Source organism: Delphinus delphis, chromosome 2, assembly GCF_949987515.2.
Source record: "Delphinus delphis chromosome 2, mDelDel1.2, whole genome shotgun sequence".
Classification (NCBI taxonomy): domain Eukaryota; kingdom Metazoa; phylum Chordata; class Mammalia; order Artiodactyla; family Delphinidae; genus Delphinus; species Delphinus delphis.
This window is the reverse complement of record NC_082684.1, coordinates 164,898,254-164,921,899: the sequence shown is the minus strand read 5'-3', so window position 1 is coordinate 164,921,899 and position 23,646 is coordinate 164,898,254. Positions and strand designations below refer to the sequence as shown.

General features: G+C 35.8%; 1 protein-coding gene across 1 annotated transcript in view; it reads left to right on the top strand.

Annotated features, from left to right (window-relative positions):
• DNAJC1 (DnaJ heat shock protein family (Hsp40) member C1) overlaps positions 1 to 23,646 on the top strand; it is a 193,789-nt gene that overhangs the window by 92,614 nt on the left and 77,529 nt on the right. Inside the window, exon 8 of the mRNA XM_060006198.1 lies at positions 13,264 to 13,427. Within this exon, the coding sequence (XP_059862181.1) occupies positions 13,264 to 13,427 (164 nt within the window). The remainder of the gene's footprint in view (positions 1 to 13,263; positions 13,428 to 23,646) is intronic.

The window sequence follows — 23,646 nt, the reverse complement described above, 5'->3', positions numbered from 1 at the left end:
ATAGAAGTCATTTAGCCAAATCAAACTGGAAAAGAGCAACTGTGGTATTAGTATACCACGCATTCAGTTCACACTTTCAGTATATATAGAAAAATGGTCATGGCCATTTCCCTTCATATACTGAAAGTCTAGCTTTCTGTCTTTACCCTGACGCTGACCGTGGTTTGAGAATAGAGGAGAATTATGTTCTCTCCAAACCCAAAGAGTACACTGCTACTACCTAAATGTGTGACTCTGAGGATTTTACTTTCCTTATCTGTCAGAAAAACATGTTGGACTAGATGATCCCAGTATTAGTTTTCTATTTTTGCGCTAACAAATGGCCACAAATTTAGTGGCTTAAACACAAATGTATTATCTTATAGTTGTATGGCTCAGAGTCTGACATGAGTCTCGCTGGGCTAAAATCAAGGTTATCAAGCAAGGCTGCATTCCTTTTCCAGCTTCTAGAGGCCTTCCACACTCCTTGGATCTTGGCCCCCTTCCTCTTTCTTCAGATCCAGCAATGTTTCATCTCTCTGACTCTTCTGTTGTCACATCTCTGGCTGATCATAACTGGGAAAAGTTCTCTGCTTTTAAGGACTTGTGATTATATTGGGCCAACTTGGATAATTCAAGATAGTCTCCTATCTCAAGCTTAATCATATCTACAAAGTCTCTTTTGCCATGTAAAGTAAAATATTCCCAGGTCTGGGGATTAGAACATGGTCATGGTTAGGGGACCATTTTTTGCCTTATACAACCTTCAGGTGTCTGGGCAGCTTTAGAACAGGGACTTTCTTTTTCATCTTTGTGTCTGCAGCATTGAATATAGTGTCCTGGCACAGAGTAAATGTTTAATAAATGGATGAATGACTAAATATATGAATTAATATAATCCCATGAATATTAATGAGCGTTAATATTAGTGAAGAAGAAAACCAACTTACGGTTACCGGAGGGAAAGGGGTGGGGAGGGATAAATTGGGAGATTGGGATTGACATATACACACTGCTCTATATAAAACAGATAATAAGGACCTACTGTTTAGCACAGGGAACTCTTTTCAATACTCTGTAATGACCTATATGGGAAAAGAATCTAAAGAAGAGTGGATATATGTATATGTATAGCTGATTCACTTTGCTGTACAGCAGAAACTAACACAGCATTTTAAATCAATACTCCAATAAAAAAATAAAAGTTTCAACAGTTACAAACACAAAATAATATTCAGATAAACTATATCATTGTTTAAAGCAGACTTCTGTTTAAGAGGGAAAGTTTAGGATGTTAGAGAATTACGTATTAAGGTTGACTGATGTGTGTTTTGCAGAGCAGGGTAAGGGTGGACAAATGATTATTATTGTTATATTAAACCAAAGATTGAAACAGAAGTTGATGTTAGAGCAATTGTTGAAATAGTTTTAATGAAATTGAATAAATCAATGAATAAATGAAACTTTAAATGTAATTTTTATATAATTGTTACTTTTAAGTAAAACTGTTACATAAAAATTGTCTAAGCCTTTTAAGACTAGTCAAAAGGAGCAGGGGGAAGGGGCTTCCCTGGTGGCACAGTGGTTGAGAGTCTGCCTGCCGATGCAGGGGACACGGGTTCGTGCCCTGGTCCTGGAAGATTCCACATGCCGCGGAGCGGCTGGACCCGTGAGCCATGGCCGCTGAGCCTGCGCGTCCGGAGCCTGTGCTCTGCAACGGGAGAGGCCACAACAGTGAGAGGCCCGCGTACCGCAAAAAAAAAAAAAAAAAAAAAAAAGGAGGGGGGGAAATGACATTTACAAGAAAAGAGAAAAATATCAAACTAAACCAAAATTTACCAGAGGCAGTATGAATACACTAATTTCATTGCTTTCATAGTCATGTTTTCATGACTATTTTTCCAAAATTGTTGAGACTTTTGTTCTGCCTAAGAATTTGATAATAATTCTCAAGCAGATTTGATAATGCTCTTTTAAAAAAATTTTTTTTAATTTTTATTTTTAAATTGAAGTAGAGTTGTTTTACAATGTTTCAGTTATACAGCAAAGTTATTCAGCTACACATATACATACATGTCTATTCTTTTTAAGATTCTTTTCCATTACAGGTTATTATAAGGTATTTAATACAGTTCCTTGTGCTATACAGTAGGTCCTTGTTGTTTATCTATTTTATATATAGAGGTGTATATCTGTTCATCTCAAAGACCAAATTTATCCCTCTCTCTCTTTCCCCCCGCTAACTGTAAGTTTTTCTATGTCTGGGAGTCTCTTTCTGTTTTGTAAATAAGTTCATTTGTATCATTTTCTTTAGATTCCACATATAAGTGGTATCATATGATATTCGTTATAATAATTTGTTATTATTTAATAAAAATATTGTGTAAAGAAACATTAATTTAAAAATAGGTAAATATCTGAAAACTCTGTATGCCAGCAAAAATGTGTGATAGTCTTCTAAAAAGGTGGAAAATTCATAACTAGCTTATGGTTTCTTGAAACTGAAAATGAGGAAATTAAATGCCAGAAACTTTATTAAAAACAATACTCATCCTAGGCTCTGAGTAATAAGACTTCTGTCGCTCATGTTTTGATATCAGTAGTATATTTAGAAAAGGTGATGGTATCAACATTAAGAATGTTAAAGAACAGTCACATTACTCTTAATAACGTCAAAAGCTGTCATGTATTTTTAAATGTAGTCTCTAATGGTTACATGTAAAGAATCTTTTAATTAATTTTGTTAACTTCATTACAGTGTTCTACATTGTATACTTTAGAACTAATACATAAAGGCCCCAGATCCCCCAGTGTGCATTTCATTTGCCCCCATCCTTCTTAATTTTAAAGACCATCATTGGAATACTGAGTTCATAATAACATTTCCATCTGCTTAATTGAGTAAATTCATCTCATGCAGATTAACAATAGCTATTTTATGCTGCCTGTTTTTCATGACCTAATTGCTAATCTGCCCTCAAGTCTATTTGCTTTACTGCTGAGATTGTGCAGAGTCCTCTAAGAGCTACACTAGAACTACACTGAGTAGGGTGTGGTGGTGTTACTTGCTGAAATGGTATTTTAGGGGGGAAATCTGAAAAAAGGGTAATTTCTTAAAAATAAATATCGTTCTCCTGGGAAGTCTTTATGGAAAAAAATGTGATGATTTATTTGGAAATTTTTGAGCATTTCTTTCTTTATTATAAACTTTTAATCAATTTTATGTTTTAGGTTTAAATCCAAGTTGAATATTTATAAATATAAGACTTTTTCAGTGTTAATAATATTTTTATACATTCTCTAATTGTATGAGTTTTAATCTAAGTCAATAGATGTGAGTTCTAAGTACTATAATGAAACAGCCCATATTGTGAATGGAAAAAAATGAGTTATTTTATGAAGAAATTGATTGTAAAGGTTAAAATTTGAATAGAGAAAAGAGGGGAGGAAGGGTCGAAGGAAAACACAATATTTCCCTTTTTTACTGTGTACTTTATATGAGTTAAGAACAAAAGCAAAATCAAATAATCAAAACCCTACTGTCAAGTACTTCTTTTTTGTCTACAGAGATAATCATTCCAGACATTATATTTTTCTTCTTGTTGTGTGGTCCCCACTCCATGCCCCAGTGATAGCCTAAGTAGGGGTGCCAAGGGGACAGTAAGAACATGGTAGACAGAATATATCTCTTTAGGGTGGCAGGATGGGAAAACATTCACCTTCCCTAAGGTAATGGAAGACTGGTTTTCTAGAAAACTTAGGTTCATGAGGAAAGGAGTTGCTAGTGCTGATTTGTAAGCTAATTCAGGGGTTAATGGAGAAGGAGGACAAAGGAGGTAGGGCAGATGTAATCCCAATGGGTTCGAACATTTTTCCTTTGGTAATATAGGGTGCTCATGGATGGGAGATTACTCTCTGAGATAATTTATGAAAAGGCATATGACACATCGCTAGCTCCAGTACATTTGGAAACATGACCAAACAGAAACTCTGTACCTTAACTTATTATATAGTAAAACCTGATAGAAGCCCTAGCCCCAAGAGTTTATATGTAGGCAAAGAATATCTTTAAAATAGTATTATTTCCTACGTACTTTGTTCTAATAACAATGGAATGTGAATTTTTAAAATCATATAGCTCAAATACAAATTACAGTTGCCTCGATATTTCATAATCATAATGCTGTGATGCTTAAATATAATGCAATCTCAGTTTTCTCACTGAAATGATTCAGAAAAGCATTTATTCAATTTAATATATAAACAATTATGGCTATAGATTAACTGGTCAAGTTTCAACTAAAATTTTACTTACTAATCTGGAAATGAGTACCTATTTAATGTAACTGTATATAAAATGATACATCACTTTATAAGATCCATGCAGGCAGGTATTTTCGTCTCTCTTGTCTATAGTCATAACCCCAGCACCTAGAATAATGCCAGGCATGTGGTAGCTCCTCAGTAACTATTAATTGAATGAATTAATGAATTTAGAAATACCGTATTGCTCTTTTCTACTTCATACTTCTTAAAGCAATTTATTTAAACTCTTCAGTAACATTTTTGACAGGAGGATTCTTGTTATCAGTAAAACTACTTTTTGAGTCATCAACACAGAGTAAATCATCTTTATTTCCATATATAATGAGGTATGATCTTTTTGATTCCATGTATGAGACTGACAGTGAAAATTTTATTCCAAGTCACAATTCATCTAATATTAGGATTTTTTCCTTTTTTTTAAATATATGATTGTTACAATAAAACCAATGTATTGCTTTATCCCCTCAATAATTTTCATTGTGGTAAAATATACATAACAAAATTTACCATCTTAACCATTTCTAAGTACAGCAGAGTTCAGTGGTATTAAATATATTCATAATGTACAACCATTACCCCCCTCCATCTCCCATAGCTGTTTTCATCTTGCAAAACTGAAACTGTACCCGTTAAATAATAACTCCCCATTCTCACCTCCACCCACCCTGTGGCAACCACTGTTCTGTGATTTCAGCTACTCTAAGTATCTCACATAAGTCTAATCATACAGTATTTATCTTTTTGTGATTGGCTTATTTCACTTTGCATAATGTCCTCAAGATTCATCCATGTTGTGGCATATGTCAGAATTTCCTTCCTTTTTAAGGCTGAATAATATTCCATTGTATGTATATACCACATTTTGTTTATCCATTCATCTGTCAATGAACACTTGGGTTGCTTCCACTTTTTAGCTGTTGTGCATACTACTACTGTGAACTTGGGTGTACAGATATCTCTTTGAGTCCCTGGTTTCAGCTCTTCTGGATATATATCCAGAAGTGGAATTGCTGGATCATATGATAATTCTATTTTTACTTTTTTTTAGGAACCTCCATAATGTTTTCCATAGCACTGTACCATTTTACATTCTCACCAACAGTGCACAGAGTTCCAATTTCTCCATATCCTTGCCAATGCTTTTTATTTTCTGGGGATTTTGTGTGTGTGTGTGTGTGTGTGTGTGTGTGTGTGTGTGTGTGTGTGTGTGTTTCCTATAGCCATCCTATTGCGTGTTTCTTTGGAGAAATTACTATTCAAGCCCTGTACCCAATTTTGAATCAGATTGTTCGTTGTTGAGTTTTAGAAGTTTTCTATATATTCTGTATATTATTCCTTATCAGATACATGATTTGCAAATATTTTCTCCTATTATATGGGTTGCCTTTTTACTCTGTTGATATTCTCTTTCGATGCACAAAATTTTTTAATCTTAATGAAGTCTAATTTGTCTATTTTTTCTTTCATTGCCTGTGCCTTTGGTGTCATATCAAAGAAATCATTGCCAAATCCATTGTCATGAAGCTTTTGCCCTATATTTTCTTGGAAGACCTTTAGAGTTTTAGTTCTTAGACTTAGGTAATTGATCCATTTTGAGTCAGTTTTTATATATGGTGTTGGGTAAGGGTCCAACTTCTTTATTTTCACATGGTATCTAGCTTTCCCAGCACCATTTGCCTAACTGTTGGTATTTTTGTTTTAATTTTTCTTTTTTTTTAATTTTGGCTGTGCCGTGCAGCTTGTAGCATCTCAGTTCCCTGACCAGGGATTGAACCCGGGTCACAGTAGTGAAAGTGCCAAATACTAACCACTAGACCACCAGGGAACTCCCGTGAACTGTTGCTTTTCTATTTAACTTTTTACTTTGAAATAATTATAGATTCATAGGAAGTTGCAAAGATAGTACAGAGAGGTCCCATGTACCCTCCTCTCAGTTTCCCCCATTGGTTATCTTATATAAGTATAGTATAATATCAAAACTAGGAACTGAAATTGATAGAAAATGTATGTATAGTTCTCTGCCATTTTATCACATGCTTATATTAATGTAGCCACCACCCCAGTTATCCCCTACTGCTTTATCATCACAACCATCACCTTCTCCCATCATCTTTTGTATGATCCTTTTAATGTGCTGTTGGATTCTGTTTGCTAGTATTCTGTTGAGGATTTTTGCATCTATGTTCATCAGTGATATTGGCCTGTAGTTTTCTTTCTTTGTGACATCCTTGTCTGGTTTTGGTATCAAGGTGATGGTGGCCTCGTAGAAGGAATTTGGGAGTGTTCCTCCCTCTGCTATATTTTGGAAGAGTTTGAGAAGGATAGGTGTTAGCTCTTCTCTAAATGTTTGATAGAATGCGCCTGTGAAGCCATCTGGTCCTGGGCTTTTGTTTGTTGGAAGATTTTTAATCACAGTTTCAATTTCAGTGCTTGTGATTGGTCTGTTCATATTTTCTATTTCTTCCTGATTCAGTCTTGGCAGGTTGTGCATTTCTAAGAATTTGTCCATTTCTTCCAGATTGTCCATTTTATTGGCATAGAGTTGCTTGTAACCTCTCATGATCTTTTGTATTTCTGCAGTGTCAGTTGTTACTTCTCCTTTTTCATTTCTAATTCTATTGATTTGAGTCTTCTCCCTTTTTTTCTTGATGAGTCTGGCTAGTGGTTTATCTATTTTGTTTATCTTCTCAAAGAACCAGCTTTTAGTTTTATTGATCTTTGCTATTGTTTCCTTCATTTCTTTTTCATTTATTTCTGATCTGATTTTTATGATTTCTTTCCTTCTGCTAGCTTTGGGGGTTTTTTATTCTTCTTTCTCTAATTGCTTTAGGTGCAAGGTTAGGTTGTTTATTCGAGATGTTTCCTGCTTCGTAAGGTGGGCTTGTATTGCTATAAGCTTCCCCCTTAGAACTGCTTTTGCTGCATCCCATAGGTTTTGGGTCGTTGTGTTTTCATTGTCATTTGTTTCTAGGTATTTTTTTATTTCCTCTTTGATTTCTTCAGTGATCACTTCATTATTAGGTAGTGTATTTTTTAGCCTCTATATGTTTGTATTTTTTACAGATCTTTTCCTGTAATTGATATCTAGTCTCATGGCGTTGTGGTTGGAAAAGATACTTGATACAATTTCAATTTTCTTAAATTTACCAAGGCTTGATTTGTGACCCAAGATATGATCTATCCTGGAGAATGTTCCATGAGCACTTGAGAAAAATGTGTATTCTGTTGTTTTTGGATGGAGTGTCCTATAAATATCAATTAAGTCCATCTTGTTTAATGTATCATTTAAAGCTTGTGTTTCCTTATTTATTTTCATTTTGGATGATCTGTCCATGGGTGAAATTGGGGTGTTAAAGTCCCCTACTATGAATGTGTTACTGTTGATTTCCCCTTTTATGGCTGTTAGTATTTGCCTTATGTATTGAGGTGCTAGCTGTATGTTTTTTATAGATGCCCTATATGAAGTTAAGGAAGTTTCCCTCTATTCCTAGTTTTCTGAGTTTTTAATCATGACTGGGTGTTGAATTTTGTTAAATTTTTGTTACATTTTTTTCATCTATTAATATGATCTTGTGATATTTCCTCTTTGGCCTGTTAATGTTGTGGATTACACTGATTGAATTTTGAATATGGAACCACACTTGCACCTCCCCGCAGTAAATACCATGATGGTGTATAATTCTTTTTATATATTGCTGAATTCTCTTCGCACATATTTTGTGAAGGATTTTTGCATCTATATTCATGAGAGATACTGGTCTATAGTTTTCTCTTTTTGTACTGTCTTTGTATGATTTCAGTATCAGGGTACCCCCATATAATGAATTGGGAAGTCTTCTCTTCTATTTTCTGAAAGAAGCTGTGTAGAATTGGTGTTAATTCTTTAAACATTTGGTAGAATTCTCTAGTGAAGCCATCTAAGCCTGGATATTTCTTTTTGGCAGTTTTTAAATTATAAATTAAATTTCCTTTATAAATACAAGGCTATTCAAATATCTTATTTCATATATCTATTTAATGATTGAATTAAGGTAATTTGTATTTTTCAAGCAGTTGGTCAGCTTCACCCAAATTGTCAAATTTCTGTGTTTAGCGTTGTTCACTTTATTATCCTTTTGACGTCCGCATGTCCTGTGGTGATTTCTCCAGTTTCAGTGCTAAAATACTGCTAACTTCTGTTTTCTCACTTTTTTGGTCAGTTTTTCCAGATGTATATCAGTTTTATTGATCTTTTCAAAGATCCAGTTCCTTGTTTCATTGATTTTTCTCTATTGCTTTTCTTTTCAGTTTCATTGATTTTGTTCTTATTTTTATTATTTTCTTTCTTCTGCTTGCTTTGGGCATCTTTTGGGTAAATTCCTTTGCTCTGAATTCTGTTTACCTGATATTAATTAGCTACTCCTGCTTTCTTTTGATTAATGTTTTGATTAATTTGTAATAAGTTTCTTGTAGATAGCATATACATAGGTCCTGGTTTTTCATCCACTGTACCAATCTTTATCTTTTAATTGGTGTATTTAGACCATTTGCCTGTAATGTAGTTATTGATATATTAGGGCTTAAGTGTGCCATTTAATTTTTTGTTTTCTATTTGTTCTGTTTTCTTCTTTCTGCTTTCTTGTGTAGGTTACTCAAATGTTTTTCTTTTTAGAATTCCATTTGAATTTATCTATAGTGTTGGTTTTTTTTGTTTTTTTTTTTGCGGTACGCGGGCCTCTCACTGTTGTGGCCTCTCCCGTTGTGGAGCACAGACTCCGGACGCGCAGGCTCAGCAGCCATGCCTCACAGCGCAGCCGCTCCACAGCATGTGGGATCCTCCCAGACTGGGGCACGAACCCGTGTCCCCTGCATCGGCAGGCGGACTCTCAACCACTGCGCCACCAGGGAAGGCCTATAGTGTTTTTTTAATATATTATTTTGTATAGCGTTTTTAGTGGGTGCTCTAGGTATTATGTTATATATACATAACTTATTACAATCTACTGGTGTAAACAATTTACCATTTCAAGTGATATATAGAAACATTACCTCACTTTACATCCATTTATGTCTCCCACTTATAACTGTCTTAAATATTTTCTCTACATATATTGAATGTTATAATTTCCATTCAGCTGTCAGATATAACATAGAAAACTCAAGAGGAGGAGGAAAATCTATTGTATTTACCCATATTTTTACTCTTGTTCTTTCTCCTTCCAGCTATTTTAAGATTTTTTTCTTTTATGATTTCCTTTCTGTTCAGATAACTAGCCATTATTATCAGATAGGTCTGCTGGTAACAGATTCTCTTAGTTTTCCTTCATCTGCAGAGGTCTTGGTTTCCCCTTTATTCCTGAAGGATATTTTCACTGAATATGGAATTTTGAGTTGACAGTTGTTTGCATTTTGCACTTGAAAAATGTGCCAAATTCAGTTAGCATACTTCTCAGTTCTGGTATTTCTATTTGGTTCTTCTGTATATCTTCTGTTTCTTTGCTGTTGACTTTTTATTTCTTCCTCTGTTTTAAGAATGTGTACTATTGCTTGTCAGACCATTTTTATATGCTGTGTTAAAATCCTAGGCGGATAATTTGGATGTCTCTTTCATCTGTTGGCATCTATTGATTATCTTTTTCATTCAAATAGAGATATTCTTGGTTCTTGGTATGATGAGTGACTTTTTTTTTATTAAAACTTGGACATTTCAGGTATTACAAGACTCTGGATCTTATTTAAATCCTCTATTTTACCTGGTGTTCTCTAACAAAGCCTAACAGTGGAAAGGGGAGGGCTGCTGCCCTGTTACAGTCAGGTAGGAGTGGAATTCCAGGTTCCCTTCATGACATGTATTACAGCTGAGGGGGAGGCTGGTTGTGAATCCTTTCAGGGTTGGGTGGGTGTGGGTGCTCTTGCTTGCCAGTAGGTCTCCACTTACCCCAGCCTTACTGCTCGCCACCTGGCCTCCTCTGACATTGTGGGGGGCAGGGGTGCCTCAGCTGGACAGTTGTGAAAGCCCTGATTGCCCTCTAGGCTTCCTCTGAAACCACCCTGGCAGGGAGGAGGAGGGACACCTCATTATTCCAAATCTACTATCCCTGGGTAGATTTGGAAACCCAGACTACCAACTTAGTGTCTGCTGTTCCCACATGGGAAGGGGGATCCACATCACCTCTCAGCAGACATGAAAGCTTGGCTTCTTACACAGCCTTCTCCCACATCACCCTGAGGTTGGGGTGCCTCATTACAGCCTCACTATGGCAGAAGTCTAGGCTTCCCACTAGCCTTCGCTGGCATGGGGGTGGGGTGTGACCATAGTTCTTTCTGTGTTGTTTGCCTGAAGTAGATCGGTTATTATCTAAAAGTTTATCTTGATATGCTGCTGCTTTTCTGGTCCTTTTGGCTGGAAAGAGAAAGCTTTTTAAATTTTTTAATATTACCATTATTATTTCTGTGCCTTTCAGTGTTTTTAGGCTGCAAGCTTCCCTGGGACCAAGTCTGGGATATATGAGGCTGTAAGAAACCCAGGGAAGTTACCACCTTGGTGCTCATTGGGTCCTGCCATTCCTAGTTGGTCTGTCTTCTCTCCAACATTCAGATTATTCTTCTGTTTGTTTCATATATAACATTTAGAATTTTTAGTTTTTCTTAGTGAGAGGACTATGAAAAAGTACTTCTTCATTTTTCCAGGAGTGGAAGTTTTGTATTATTTTTTTAAGTGATTTTTTTAAATGCATATTTTAAAAGATTCAGATACTTGCAATTGTGATCAACACCCCAGAAATAAACCAAATTTATTTGCTTCCTTTTTATAACTGATTCTCTATAAGCAACCAAAACTACATTCTAGTTTATGTGTATTTTCCCTTAGCAATAATTTGTTGCTCAAAATAAAGGAATTGTGAAAAATTGAGTAATATGACCAACTTCATAAGGAATCTTTTTTTTTTTCAAATTTGGCTGCATTGGGTCTTCATTGCTGCACGTGGGCTTTCTCTGGTTGCAGCGAGCAGGGCTGTTCTTCATTGCAGCGCGGGCTTCCCATCGTGGTGGCTTCTCTTGTTGTGGAGCATGGGCTGTAGGTGCACGGGCTTCAGTAGTTGTGGCGCACGGGCTTAGTTGCTCCGCGGCATGTGGGATCTTCGCGGACCAGGCCTCAAACCCGTATCCCCTGCATTGGCAGGCGGATTCTTAACCACTGCGCCACCAGGGAAGTCCCCATAAGGAGTCATTTATACGGTTTCTTCCTCTTTTCTGAAAAACAATTTTGAAAAACAAGAAAACCTGGCCTCCTATTTGGGCTCATATTGTACTCTGGTGACACTATGTTTTATACTTTTAAATTAGACTCATATATCATTTAAGTTACTAATTTCCTATTTTGGTATTAGGGTGTTTTGTTTTTTTTTTAAGTCACCATTTCAAAAGCCTGGATGTATAAAGGTACTGAAGCAGTAGAGGATAAAATATGGTATTAGGTACCATGTAATTTCTAGAAAGGTAACAGCCTTGTTAAGTAGAACTGTTCCCATAACACTGTATTCTTTTTTTTTTTTTTTTTTTTGCGGTACGCGGGCCTCTCACTGCTGTGGCCTCTCCCGCTGCGGAGCAACAGGCTCCGGACGTGCAGGCTCAGCGGCCATGGCTCACGGGCGCAGCTGCTCCGCGGCATGTGGGATCCTCCCGGACCGGGGCACGAACCCATGTCCCATGCACCGGCAGGTGGACTCTCAACCACTGCGCCACCAGGGAAGCCCAACCCTGTATTCTTAATGCACATTATTTTTGGCCATTTTTCTCTATTGGGCTGCCTATCCTTTTGTCAGTTTATAAGATCTCTTTATGTATTCTGTATATCAGGCTTCTGTTTGTACTCTGAATTGTAGATGATCTTTCCAAATCTGTTATTTCTCTCTTGATTTGTTTATTCTGTCTTTTATCTTTTTTTTTATATAGCATTTGGGTTTTCAGTCTTAGTTAAGATTTTGTCTTCCTTTAAATAGTACAGGTAGTATTTTAGATTTCTTTTTGCAAGATTTTTATTGTTTTGGTTTTTAAAGTCAAGTCTCTTATCCAACTGGGATTTATTTTGGTATATATTGTAAGGTTGTGTCCAATTTTCTTTCAAATGGGTATTCATTTGTGACAGCATCATTTAATAAATCCTTTTCCCACTGAACTGAAACATTTATGAATTCTCTGTTCTATTCTAGGAATTTGTCTCTTCATATGCCAATATCATATTAATTTTATTACGTTAGTATTATAACAGATACATAGAGGATGGAGAAGATATGGTTATAAGGATGGATGAGTTTGACAGTAGTAATCAAGAGTGAAGTTGCTTCTCAGTGTTAACTTTCTAATCAGAAAGGGATTTAATGGAGAGGCCAATTGATAAATTGATAAGTATCTATTGATAACTACCCTTGATGTTGCCAGGTTATATTTTGCATTTGTAAAATATTGAAAAGATGAATGTATACCATTAAGAGCTAATTTTCTGCCAAGTAGTATGTTAGGGGATATATAATTCTCCTCACATCAACTTTATGAGGTTAGATGTAGCTCCCTTTTACAGAAGAGAAAATGGACACTTGTTCTAAGGGTTAAGTTACTTGCCCAGTATTGTGCAACTATTAGATAGTAAAGGTAGGATTAAAACACTAATGACCAGGCTCTTTTCACTATGCCATAATGAAATGTTTCATGAACAGTACTTTGAACACTAAAGATGTATACAAATTGATATGATGGTTATATCATAATCTTCTATCATTAGCACCCGTGAGTTTTATTTTAAAACAATGCAGTGGATAGGGCACAATAAAACTTTACAGCTAACTATTTATAGCAAAGCAATTCTATTTTGATGAAAGAACAATATATATTTATGTGTTCTTTCAAGAATGGTCTATGAATAAAATGTTAGAAGCTATTATGTTATTGATTGGTTCTTTTAAACATTTTTTTTTTTAGAGCAGAAGAAAGTTAAAGTAAAAAAACCAAAACCTGAATTTCCTGTATATACACCTTTAGAAAGTACATATATTCAATCTTATGATCATGGAACTTCTATAGAAGAAATTGAGGAACAAATGGATGATTGGCTGGAAAATAGAAACAGAGCACAGAAAAAACAGGTAAATTTTTAAAATTTTGTTTTAATTGAGTAAAATACATACTGAAAAGTACATAAAATATAGATGTACAGCTCAGTAAACTGTCACATGGTAAATCAAGTTACCATTGCCAAGATCAAGAAATAGAACATTGCCAGTGTCCAGAAGCCACACTCATGCTTCATCCTGGTCACTACCTTTCTTTTCTTCTACAAAGATAATGATCATCCTGACTTCTAACCATAGATTAGTTTTTCCGGCTGTTTGAAGTTTATAACTGGAATCGTCCTGTCTTAGTCCATTCAGGCTGCTGTAACAAAAATATAATAGACTGGGTGGTTTAAACAACAAACATTTATTTCTCACAGTTCTGAAGACTGGGAAGTTCAAGATCAAGATGCCGGCAGATTCGGTGTCTGGTGAGGGCCCTCTTCCTATTCATAGACAGCAGTCTTCTTGCTGTGTCCTCACATGGTGGAAGAGGTGAGAGAGCTCTCTGGGGTCTCTTTCATAAGGGCACTAATCCCATTCATGAGGGCTCCACCCTCATGACCTAAGGAACCCCCAAAGGCCCCACCCGCTACTGCCATCACATTGGGGGTTAGGATCGCAACATATGGATGGGGGGACGGACACAGACATTCAGTCCATAACACATTCCATATGTACTATTTTGCATCTGCTTTCCTCTATTCATATAGTATTTGTGATAGTTATTCATTGTTGTGTGTAGTGGTAATTTGTTCATTTTCATTGCTGTATAATCCATTTAGAAATATAGCACAATTTATTTTTGTTGGAGATTGATGTTTCCAGTTTTTGACTATAATGAGTAAGTTTCCTTTGCACACTATTGTACTTTCAGTACACGTATGTGTAAATTTCTATTTTTGGAGTTAAGTTGCAGGGTCAGCTTTAGTAAATAATTCTGAATTTTTTCTGAATAATAATTCAGAAAATAATAATAATATTATTATTATTAATTATCTATATAATTATATATAAATATATAATTATATATTATTATATTTATATTAATATATATTAATAATATAATATATATTAATATATTATATTACATATATTTTATTATATATATTATAAATAATATGTATTATTTATAATATATAGTATATATAATTATATATAATATAATATATATTATATGTAATTATAAATAATATATTATATTATATATATAAATATATATTATTATTTTATTAATAAAATAATAATAATTCAGTAAATAATTCTGAATTTTTTTTTTCAATGTTTGTATCAATTTATAGCTCAGCAACAGGATCTGAAAACTTCAATTACTTTACATCCTTGCCAACACTGGGTCAAGTCTTTTATGTTTTTAACCCTAGAGTTAGGTGTGTAGTCATATTTAATTATGGTTTAATTTGTATAACCTTTGATGAATAAGTTTAAACACTTTTTCTTATGTTTATTGGACACTGATACTCTCCTATGTGAAATGCCTTTTCAAGTCTTTATTATTGGGTTGCCTTTGTTTTTTCTTACTGATTTGTAAAGAGGTTTTTAGTGTATTTCAGAAGTGAATCTTTGCACATTTTCTCCCACTTTGGCTTGCCTTTTCATTCTCTTAATGGTGTCTTGATGACCAGGGTTATTAATTTTAGTCATCAGTCTTTTGCTTTCCTTTATTTGATGTTTGTGTTGTGTTTAAGAAATCTTTTCCCACTTTGCAGTCATAAAGATATTTCCAAATTTTTCTAGAAGCTTTAGTATTCTACTTTTTACATTTAGATTCATAATCCCCTGGACTTTGTGTTTATTGTAAAGTAATGATCAAGTTTAATATTTTTTCAAAAGTTTTCCAAACCAACTGACCTAATACCAGTTAAAGAAAAGACTGCTTCCTACAGCTCTGCAAATGCCACCTTTATTATAGAACAAGTGTCCATAACCATGTGGTCTGTTTCTAGACTTTCTGCTTTGTTCCATTAATCTATTTCTCCATGCTTGTGCTGATACCACACAATCTGAATTACTGTAGCTATGTACTAGATATCTGGTATAGTAATTTTCCAACTTAGTTTTCCTCCTATAAGATTGCCACTTTACATTCACATATAAATTTTTTTATTTTATTTTATTTTATTTTATATTTGGCTGCGTTGGGTCTTCGTTGCTACACATGGGCTTTCTCTAGTTGTGGTGAGTGGGGGCTACTCTTCCTGGTGGTGCGCAGGCTTCTCATTGCAGCGGCTTCTCTTGTTGCGGAGCACAGGCTCTAGGCGCGCGGGCTTCAGTAGTTGTGGCTCGTGGGCTCAGTAGTTGTGGCTCGTAGCTCTAGAGCACAGGCTCAGTAGTTGTGGCACACGTGCTTAGTTGTTCCGCGGCATGTGGGATCTTCCCAGACCAGGACTCGAACCCACGTCGCCTGGCAGGCGGATTCTTAACCACTGCGCCACCAGGGAAGCCCTTACATATAAATTTTTAAAGTAATTTGCCATTTTCCACAAATTATTCAGCTTAGATATTCAATTGGGATTACATTGAATATATAGATTAATTTTGGAAGAACTGGCATCCAGACAGTATTGACTCTACAACCCATAAATAAATCCATTCATATAGGTCTTTAAAAAATTATTTTTAATGTGTTACAGGTTTTTGTGTGTATATACTGCACGTTTAAAAAAATATTTATTCCTGGTCATTTAGTGTTTTTAGATGACATTATATATGATATTGTTTTTTTAAACTTCACTTTCCAATTATATTTGCTATATAGAAATACAATTGATTTTTGTATAATAACCTTGTGTCCTGCAACCTTGCTAAATTTATTTTATAATTTTAACAGTTTTTCTGAGTATTACACTTTTTTTTTCTTTTGTGGTAAGGATCTCTAGTACATGTAGAATAAAAGTGATATAATAAGTATCTTTGTTTCATTTGCAATCTCAAAAACTTTCTTTATTAAAAGTTTTATTTCATTATTAAAATTATATATTCTTTTATTTAACTGTTAAATGTGATATATGCTGTAGGCTTTCTGTAGCATTTTTTACTGAGACGCACGTCACATAACATAAAATTCACCATTTAAAAGTGCACACAGTTCAGTGGTTGTTGTCTATTCACTATGTTGTGCAACCATCACCACTATCTAATTCAAGATTTTCATCACACCAAAAAAATAAAGAAATAACCCTCTACCTGTTAGCAGTTAGCGCCAATTCTCCTCTCTCCCCTTCCCTGGCAACTGCTAATCTATTTTCTGTCTATGGATTTGCCTGTTCTAGACATTTCACATAATTGGTATCATACAGTATGTGGCCTTTTTTTTCTTTTCAGTATGTGGCCTTTTGTGTTTTGCTTGGCATAAAGTATTCAGGGTTGTGTTATTTAACAGTACTTCATTTCTTCTTATGGCTAAATAATATTCCATCATGGATATATCACATACTGTTTATCCATTCTTCAGCTAATGGATATTTAGTTTGATTCCACTTTGGGGCTATGATAAAAATGCTATGAACATTCACATACAGGTCTTTATTCAGACATATATTTTGTGGTTTCTCTAGGGATTACATTAACATCTTAATTTATAACAATCTAGTTAGGATTAATGCCAACTTAGTTTCAGTAGTGTTAAACTTTCCGCCATATAATGTGTTATTGCCACAGATTAAATCTGTATATATTGTGTGCCTGTCAACTCAGATTTATAACTATTGCTTTATGCAGTTGTCTTTTAGTGAGATTAAAAATGAATTACAAACAAAAATTACATTTATGCTCTTTTGTATATTTACCTGTGTAAATACAAAAACACCTATCCTGGTGTTTATTTCTTCATATGCCATTGAGTAACTGTCTAATGTCCCTTCATTTCATTCTGAAGGAGTCCCTTTAAGCACTTGTAGGGCCAGACTGCTAGCAACAAACTCTCTCACATTTTGTTTATCTGGGAATGTCAAAATTTTTCCTTCATTTTTGACGGATAGTTTTGCCAGATAAATAATTTTGGTTTGACTGTTCTTTTCTTTCAGCACTTTGAGTACATCACCCCACTACCTTCTACCTTCTGGTTTCTGATTAGAAATCAGATGTTAATCTTACTGATGATCGCTTTTACATGATGAGTTACTTGTCCTTTCCTGTTTTGAAGATTCTTTCTTTGTCTTTAGCTTTTGATCAGTTTGATTGTGATGTATGTAGATGTGGATTCCTGTGAGTTTATCCTTTTGGAGTTCATTGCGCTTCAAATTTTAGAAGTTTTGACCATTATTCTTCAAATATTCTCTCTTTCTCTCTCACCCCCCTTCCCCTTCCTCCTTTCACCTTTCTGTTACTCGTATTAAGCATATGTTGATATGTTTAATGGTATCCCACAGGCCTCTGAGGCTTTGCTTATTTTTCTTAATTCTCTTTTCTTTCTGTTCTTCAGACCAGATAATCTCAGTGGGTTTATTTGTCAGTTTGCTGATTCTTTTTCTGCCTGTTCAAACCTGCTGTTGAGCCCCTCTAGTGAATTCTTAATTTGTTATTGCACTTTTCACCCTCAGGATTTCTGTTTTATTCCTTTTAATAATTTCTACCTATTTATTGATTTATTCTCAACTAGGTGACACATTGTTCTCATACTTTCCCTTAGTTTTTTGGGCATGGTTTCCTTTAGCTTGTTGAATATTTAAAATAGCTGATTTACTCTTTTTTTTTTTTTTTTTTTTTTTTGCGGTACGCGGGCCTCTCACTGTTGTGGCCTCTCCTGCTGCGGAGCACAGGCTCCAGACGCACAGGCCCAGCGGCCATGGCTCACGGGCCCAGCCACTCCGCGGCATGTGGGATCCTCCCGGACCGGGGCACGAACCCATGTCCCCTGCACCAGCAGGCGGACTCTCAACCACTGCGCCACCAGGGAAGCCCTAAAATAGCTGATTTAAAGCCTTTGCCTAGAAATTCCAGTGTCTGGTCTTCCTCAGGCACAGTTTCTATTTATTTTTTCCTTTGTTTGGGCCATACTATATTGTTTCTTTGCAGGTATGGCAGTTATCGTTGTTCCTGTTGAAGACTGGGTATTGTGACAGTTATTAGTTGCAACTCTGAAAAAATCAGATTCTCTCCCCTTTCCAGGATTTATTGTTATGTTTGGCTTATTGTAGTTGTTGTTTGTTTGTTTACAGACTTTTCTGTACTAATTCTACAAACTCTGCTTGTTTTGTGTAGCCACTGAAGTCTCTATTCAGTTAACTTAGTGATCAGCTAATAATTGGACAGAGATTTCCTTGAATGCCTGTAGCCAAAATTTCTTCCAGTCTTTGCCATGGGCTCTGTGTATGTGTTGGGGCTCAGCTTCCACACCCAGTCAGGCAGTTGACAATTCTGCCTTAGCTTTTACTTTCTGCTTCCAGAGAGCCTCAAGAGCAACAGCAGGTGAGAACTTAAGTCCTTCTCAGGTCTTTTCTGACCATGCTCACAGCCTTGAGCATGCACGTGGCCTAGATTCTCAGAGCATCTTATTCCTCAGCCTTTCTTCTCAAGCTTTTTGGTTAATCTGTTGTTTGCCCAGCTTTTTTCTGTTGCTTCAGGAAGCAGTGGCTAAGATACTAGACAGTAACCATTTTCCCAAAATGCCCCCAGGGAAGAGCTTTTAGCATTAGGCCAGTTTTCAGTTAAGCAAAATAAAGACAAGCCTTTTGATCTTCCAAGGAGCCACTAAACAGATCAAAGCAAATGATTACAGTTCCTTGAAAATTAGTTCATTCTGCTCCCTCTACAATCAAGAATATGGTTGTTATTTTCATAGGTAGTGCTGAGCTGTGGAACAGGGAATAAGACTGGGGTAAGTTAATGTAGCCCAGAGGTTGCTGTTCTTATCAAGAATCAGCTGTCTTTCTTTAGTACGTGTTACCCATAGTACTGCAAGCCTTTGATTAATTTCCAGAGTTTAGAAAAACTTGATTCTGATAGATTCTGACCTTTTTTGTTGTTGCTTTTATACAGAGAGTAAGTTTGGAGTTCCTTACTCTGCCATTTTTGTTAACGTCACACTGTGAATTTTAAAAATCAAAATTTCTTCCTAGATTTGCTAAGAATTTTTATTTATTAAAAATGAATGTTATAAAATGTTATCAAATATTTTTGTGTCCGTTATGATGATTATAGCTTTTTAACCTTTATTTTGTTAATGAGATGAATTATATAGATTGTTTTTCTAACATTAAACCACCTTGCTTTCTTAAACCCATTTGATTTGATATGATTTGATAGTACACAGAATTCTAGTGTACCTTTAACCCAGTTTTCCCTGATAGTTATATCTTATATAACTACAATACAATTTCAAAACCAAGAAATTGACATTAAGTACAATGGCTGTGTATAGTTGTATGCCATTTTATCACACGTGTAGATTAATGTAACAACCACTGCAATAAAGATACAGAACTAGTCAAGATACAGAACACAAATACGTCACTCATGCTTCTTTATATTCACACCCATCACCTTCCCACCATCCTTAACCTCTGACAACCATTAATTTATTCTTTCTCAGGAGTTTTGTCATTTTGAGAACGTTATATAGACGGAATCATTCATTGTGTGACCTCTTGAGGTAGACATTTTTTAATGCCTTTTCATTTTTATTCCTTTCTTTTTTTTTAGTGAGATGTAATTGGCATATAACATAATAGTTTCATATTTACAACATAATGATTCGACTTTGTCTGTATTTTTTATTTATTTATTTTTGGCTGTGTTGGGTCCTTGTTGCTGTGCGCGGGCTTTCTCTAGTCGTGGGGAGAGTGGGCTACTCTTTGTTGCAGTACGCAGGGTTCTCATTGCAGTGGCTTCTCTTGTTAACGGAGCATGGGCTCTAGGCACGCGGGCTTCAGTAGTTGTGGCACACGGGCTCAGTAGTTGTGGTACGCAGGCTCTAGAGTGCAGGCTCAGTAGTTGTGGCACATGGGCTTAGTTGCTCTGCGGCACGTGGGACCAGGGCTCGAACCCATGTCCCCTGAGTTGGCAGGCGGATTCTTAACCACTGCGCCACCAGGGAAGTCCCTCGACTTTGTATGGATTGCAAAGGAATCACCACAGTAAGTATAGTTAACACCCATCACCACACATAGTTACAAAAATTTGTTTTGTGATGAGAACTTTTAAGATCTACTCTCCTAGCACCTTTCAAATATGCAGTACAGTGTTATTAAGTATAGTCACCATGCTGTACATGACATCCCCATGACTTATTTATTCGTACCCTTTCACCCATTTCATCCACCCCTCACTGCCACAGCCACACCTCTTATAAAAACCAGTCTGGGCCTTCCCTGGTGGTGCAATGGTTAGGAATCCACCTGCCAATTCAGGGTACACGGATTCCAGCCCTGGTCCAGGAAGATCCCACATGCCATGAAGCAACTAAGCCCATGCGCCACAACTACTGAGCCGGTGCTCTAGAGCCCGTGAGCCACAACTACTGAGCCCGTGAGCCACAACTATGGAAGCCCGCACGCCTAGACCCCGTGTTCTGCAACAAGAGAAGCCACCGCAATGAGAAGCCCGTGCACCGCAACAAAGAGTAACCCCTGCTCACTGCAACTAGAGAAAGCCTGCGCACAGCAACGAAGACCCTACACAGCCAAAACTAAAAACAAATAAATAAGTTATAAAAAAAAAGAAAAAAAACAGTCTGTTCTCTTTTTTTTTGAGCTTAGTTTTCTTGGTTTTTGTTTGTTTTTGTTAAGATTCCTCTAAAAAAGTGAGATCATCTGGTATTTGTCTTTCTCTACCTGATTTATTTTACTTAGCATAATGCCCTCAAGGTCCATCCACGTCACAAATGGTAAGATTTCCTTCTTTTTATGGTTGAATAATATTCCTGTGTGTGTCTGTGGATCTGTGTGTCACATTTTCTATATCAATTCATCCATCAAAGGACACTGAAGTCCTTTACATACCTTGGCTATTGTAAATAGTCTGCAACAAACATTGGGGTGCATATATCTTTTCAAATTAGTGTTTTCACTTTCTTTGGATAAATACCCAGAAGTGGAACTTCTAGATCATATGGTAGTTCTATTTTTAATACTTTGAGGAATCTCTGTACTGATTTCCATAGTGGTTGGACCAATATACATTCCCACCAACAGTGCACAAGAGTTCCCTTTTCTCCATATCCCCGCCACCACTTGTTATTTCTTGTCTTTTTGATAATTGCCATTCTAACAAGTGTGAGATGATATCTCATTTTGGTTTTGATTTGCATTTCCCTGTTGATTAGTGATGCTGAGCGTCTTTTCATGTGTTCAGTATGATGTTAGCTTTGGGCTTGTCACATACGGCCTTTACTATGTTGTGGTGCATTCCCTCTATACACACTTTGTTGAGAGTTTTTACCATAAATGAATGTTTTTGCCCAGTTTTGTCAAATGCATCTATTCAGATGATCATATGCTTAATCACCATACATCTGTGAGTTTTGCTTTCTTGTTGTAATTGATTTCTAATGTCAATACCATTGTGGTAGGAAAAGGTGCTTGATATGATTTCAATCTTCTTAAATTTAGGACTTGTTTTGTGGGCTAATTAACATCTGATCTATCCTGGAGATCCATGTGTACTTGAGAAGAATGTGTATTCTGTTGCTTTAGGATGGAATGTCCTGTATATGTCATTAATTCAGTCTGGTCTAACATGTCATTTAAGGCTAGTCTTCTTTATTGATTTTCTGTCTGGATGATCTACCCATTGATACAAGTGGGGTATTAATGTTTCCTACTATTATTGTATTGCTGTCTATTTCTCCCTTTATTCTGTTAATATTTGCTTTATAGATTTAGGTGCTCAGATTCACTTTTTTTTTTTTCTCACATTATGCCCTTAAGATACCTCCAAGTGTTTGAGTGTATCAGTAGTTTGTTTCTTTTTATCACTGAATAATAATCCATAGTGGGTTAGTTTGCATGATCTAACATGTTATGTATATAGGAGCATACAGTGCATACTCTGTTGTGAGATTTATTCATGTTTCTATAGTTTTCCCTTTTTAGTGCTGAGTAATATTCTATTGTATGGATACACTACAGTTTTTTAAGTTTATTAGTTGATAGACATTTGATTTGTTTCTAGTTTCTGGCCATTATAAATGAGTCTTCTATGAAGATTCATTGTACATGTCTTTGTATGGACTTATGCCTTCATTTCTCTTGGGTAAATACCATGCAGTAAAATGACTGGAAGGTGTGATGTGTGTATATCTAAATATTTTAAAAGTTGCCAAAGTGTTTTCCAGAGTGGCTATTAATTTTACATTCCCACCAGCAATGTGTAAGAGTTGCAGTTGCTCCACATCTTGGCCAACCTTTGCTGTTAACACTCTTTTTACCATTCTAGTGGATGTGTAGGACTATCTCATTGTGATTCTCATTTGCAGTTCTCTAATGATTAATAATGCTGAGCATCTTTTTATCTGTTTTTCATTAGAGTATCTTTTTTATGAAGTCTCTCTTCAAATCTATGGCCCATGCTTGTCTTATTATTGAGTTTAAAATTCTCTACATATTTTGAACACTTTTGTCACCTGTATGTTTTGCAGATATCTTCTCCTTGTTTATAACTTGCTTTTTTAAATATATAAATTATTTATTTATTTATTTTTGGCTGCGTTGTGTCTTCGATGCTGCGTGTGGGCTTTCTCTAGTTGTGGCGAATGGGTACTACTCTTCGTTGCGGTGCGTGGGCTTCTCATTGTGGTGGCTTTTCTTTCTGCGGAGCATGGGCTCTAGGTGCATGGGCTTCACTAGTTGTGGCACATGGGCTCAATATTTGTGGCGCATGGGCTTAGTTGCTCCATGGCATGTGGGATCTTCCTGGACCAGGGATCGAACCTGTGTCCCCTGCATTGGCAGGCAGATTCTTAACCACTGCGCCACCAGGGAAGCACCCTAACTTGCTTTTTATTTTAGTAATAGTGTCTTTTGAAGAGCAAAAGTTTTAAATTCAGATGTTCAGTTTATTAAATATTTTCTTTTATACTAAGTCCTTTTCCTGTCCTAATTAAGAAGTTTTTACCAAACCCAAAGTTACTGAGAGTTTCTCCCATGTTTCCATTTAGAAGTTTTACAATTTTAGCTCTTAAATTTAGGTCTGTGAGATTTCAAGTTAATTTTTGTATATAGTGGGAGGTAAGCATTGAGGTGCTTTTTGTTTGTTTGCTTGACATTTAGATATCCAGTAGCCCCATTTGTTAAAA